The sequence below is a fragment of the Neomonachus schauinslandi genome, chromosome X (assembly GCF_002201575.2).
Source record: "Neomonachus schauinslandi chromosome X, ASM220157v2, whole genome shotgun sequence".
Taxonomy (NCBI): domain Eukaryota; kingdom Metazoa; phylum Chordata; class Mammalia; order Carnivora; family Phocidae; genus Neomonachus; species Neomonachus schauinslandi.
The window spans coordinates 84,999,011-85,002,646 of record NC_058419.1 but is presented as its reverse complement, the minus strand read 5'-3'; the positions used below and the strand labels follow the sequence as shown (position 1 = coordinate 85,002,646).

The window sequence follows — 3,636 nt, the reverse complement described above, 5'->3', positions numbered from 1 at the left end:
TACTAGTTGCTGGGGTCACCCTCAGGGCAGGAGTGAGTCCAGTAGGGAGTTATGCAGGCATATCAGTTCTCAACGACAAGCCAAGTGCTCACGAGGAATCCCTAGGGGAAGCACAGGCGCCTAATTCGTGCTCCTAGGTGACACAGTAATTACGCTTCTGGCCCGTCTCTGCGGGTGGGAAGGGCTGGAAATTCCTTTAGTTCGCCCAGCGAGGGGGGACTTATTGGCCTGGTGTGTGGCTGCCGTGGGGGGGGGGGGGGGGGGGGGGGGGGGGACAAAAGTGGCCAGAAGACTTGCGCGGGTGGGCAGTCTGGCCGGGTCGCGGGAGCGGGCTTTCCTTCTCCCTCCCCCATCTCTCCCGTCTCAGCTTCTTCAAGGATTAGGAATCTGACGCCTGGAAAGTTTGTTCCCGGGCCGCCAGAAGACCTCCCGGCGCGAACCCTCAAGGGGCTGGAACGGCCCCAAGAGGCCGGATAGGTGCGGGCGCGAACGTTCCGCGCGCCGACGTCCTCCCGCGCCCCGCTCCTCTCAACCTCCCGCTCCTCCTTCCCTCGCTCCTCCGGCTCCCCTCCTCCTCCGTCCCCGCCCCTCTCCTGCCCTCTCATTGGCCGAGCTGGCCGGCCGGGCCTCCCCGGGATTTAAAGGGCCCGCTCTCCGCGCCGCCCAGGGAGCCGCAGCTGGTCCCGGCCTTGCGGCCTGCGGGGGAGGCTGCCCGGAGGAGGCGGCGACGGTGGCGGCGGCGGTGCGTCCCCGGCCCCCAGGACCGCGGCTTCCTTCCTGCCAGGTAAGTCGCCAGCAGTCCGCGTGCGGCTGCCCGGCTCCCATCCTGAGCCGGCCTCCCCGCGCGGGTCTGCAGCGCGTGTCCTGGGGCCCCCTCTCCATCACCTTTCCTACTGCTCCAATTGCTACATCCCCTAGTGCCAACTTCACCTCCCTGCAGCTCCCGGGCTTGGGCAGAGCTTTGTTGGCGGCTGCAAGAGGCCAGGTGGGGGTGAGATGGGGCGCGCGGGGGATACAGGACACCCCCCACATCCGTAGAAGAAGAGATGCACACGGCCCCCAAGTGTCACAGGATCTCCCTCTTTGCCTTCCATACACAGTGACTCTACCTTGGAAACCAGGGGGGCCCCCGCATTTGATATGTGGGCCTAGAATGTACACCGTTCAATTACATCGGACCCGGACTGTTCACAGCATACGAGAGACACGGGTCCTTCATTCACCACAGGTCATGGGCTGTGTGTGTGTGCACCCAGGACGCCCATTCACACACACAGTTGGTGGCTCAGTCTGATGTACCTGACGTTCACACCCTCCCCCAGCCCCCCAGGACCACGACTCCACATGGACTGCCCCAAACTGAAATCTGAGTGTTCAAGTCCATCCCTTGAGCATGGTCTGCCCCATGGACATCCTGGCTCCCTCTGTCCCCACTTTGACAGGTCTGTCCATCTGTCCATCCATCCGTGGGGGTCCGCAATGGCCACTTTCAGCCGCCAGGAATTTTTCCAGCAACTGCTGCAGGGCTGTCTCCTGCCTACTGCCCAGCAGGGCCTTGACCAGATCTGGCTGCTCCTTGCCATCTGCCTCGCCTGCCGCCTTCTCTGGAGGCTTGGTAAGTGCTTGCCGCACCAGGTGCCGCCACACGAGGCCATATCACACCTACCACATTTCATCCATCCCAAGCCACATTTTATCCTGCTACATCTTGCCGTGCTAAGCTGGACGCCAACGTGTCTAGCCCACCACATCCCACCAGCCCAAGTGCCATTCCATTACACCACGTCCCGCTATGCCCAGCCGCCCCATGCCACACCACACCAAGCTACGTCCTGCCATGGCGAGTCATGTCTTTCAGTACACCTGGGTTCTGGGATTCTAGAAAGCTGAGCTTCTTGGATCTTGGGATCCTGAAATGTCTCCATCCCAAGGTTACAAGATTCTGGGATGCTGTCAGTTATAGAATCCCAAAGTACCATGTTACAGGGTTTGGGCATTTTGACAAATTGAAATTCTCACATCCTAGCCTTCCAAAATGCTGGCATTCTGGATTTCGAGACTCCGGGCATGATGAGATTTCTGGATTGTAGGATTCTGGAATGTTTCCACAATCGTGGCAAGCCTATATCCAAACGATAAGATTCCAAGTTCCCAAATTTCCCATAGGATGCTGAGAATTTTGGAAATCTGAGATTCAAAGCTTCTATTACTTTCTTTTTCTTTTCTTTTCTTTTTTTTTTCAAGTTTATTATTATTATTTTTTTTAGTAATCTCTTCACCCAACGTGGGGCTCAAACTCATGACCCAAGATCAAGAGTTGCACGCTCCCCTGACTGAGCCAGCCAGGCGCCCCCCCCTTTTTTTTCTTTTATTTTAAATGGATGTTTTTTTCCCCAGGTTCATCATTGTGAAATATTTCGAAGTTACTGAAAAGTTAAGCTGAGAGAATAATGTTATGAGCACCGATATATGCATTAGCAGATTCTCCAATTGTCAACATCTTGACACGTTCGCTCTATCTATATATCAATCTACCTATCATCTTCCTAAATCTTGTGAAGAACGTGCTGACACTTCACCCCAAACCCTTCAGTGTGTGCGCCCCCAAGAACAAGGACATCTTCCCCCAACAAGCACACCCTCCACCCTCACGTCTCAAGAAATGTAATCTGGGTGCAATAATAATTATCCAACAGAAGTTGATATTCACACTTCCCCCAGGGTTCCCAAAATGCCCTTTATAGATGTTTCTTTCCTTTAAACCCAAGCCCTGCAACCTCTCTGGCTCCCCTCTCAAACTCACTCGCTTCGGGGGGCCCCCCTGCAATCTCACCGAACATTCCAGCCTCTCTTCTGCCCTCTGCCCACTTGCCCTCCCTTCCTCCCAGCCCACCCAACTTCCCTTTCCTGTTCTCTTTTCTCCTCCCTCCCCTCTCGCCCCCGAAGGGTTGCCATCCTACCTGAAGCATGCAAGCACCGTGGCAGGTGGGTTCTTCAGCCTCTACCACTTCTTCCAGCTGCACATGGTTTGGGTCGTGCTGCTCAGCCTCCTGTGCTACCTCGTGCTGTTCCTCTGCCGACATTCCTCCCATCGCGGCGTCTTCCTCTCGGTCACCATCCTCATCTACCTGCTCATGGGGTATGGGCGCGAGTCCTCCTCCCCGCGCCTTCGGCCAAGGGGCCAGCGGGGCCCCCAGGCCACTCCTCCATGAGGCTGTCCAGGACAAGGAGGGCATAGGGGATGGGGGGGCAATCTGGGAGACTGGTGCTTTCTGAAGGCTCCGGTACTGGACAGGCTGGGCTTGGGCTCCCCCTGGAGGAGGCAGTCCTGGAGAATTATTCCTCCAGGAGATTGTGCGGGACGGGAGGGGGGGGAATATATAGCCTTCTCTGCACCGTGGTTTCCCCCACTTTGTGGTCTCTGAGACCGTGGGAGTCATGGAGCCAAGACCACCTTTTTTCCGTAGTGAGATGCACATGGTGGACACTGTGACATGGCACAAGATGCGAGGTAGGCAGCCCTGGCGCTCTCACCTGCCCTGGTCGTCCTGCCCCACTCCACAGCTCCTAATTCCCCCAACCCTGTCTGTCCTTCCCCGCTTTTCTCCCTCATCCACCCGCCCCAGTGGACATGCG

At 57.1% G+C, this 3,636-nt stretch overlaps 1 protein-coding gene across 3 annotated transcripts in view; it reads left to right on the top strand.

Moving 5' to 3' along the window:
* The first annotated feature begins 1,453 nt into the window (after nt 1–1,453).
* Nucleotides 1,454–3,636, top strand: part of PORCN (porcupine O-acyltransferase) — a 9,796-nt gene continuing 7,613 nt past the window's right edge. For all 3 annotated transcript variants that reach the window (XM_044911693.1, XM_044911692.1, XM_044911694.1), the window contains exons 1-3: nt 1,454–1,615; nt 2,947–3,139; nt 3,468–3,511. In XM_044911693.1, coding sequence (XP_044767628.1) covers nt 1,480–1,615; nt 2,947–3,139; nt 3,468–3,511 — 373 coding nt within the window. In that variant the 5' untranslated portion in view covers nt 1,454–1,479. The remainder of the gene's footprint in view (nt 1,616–2,946; nt 3,140–3,467; nt 3,512–3,636) is intronic.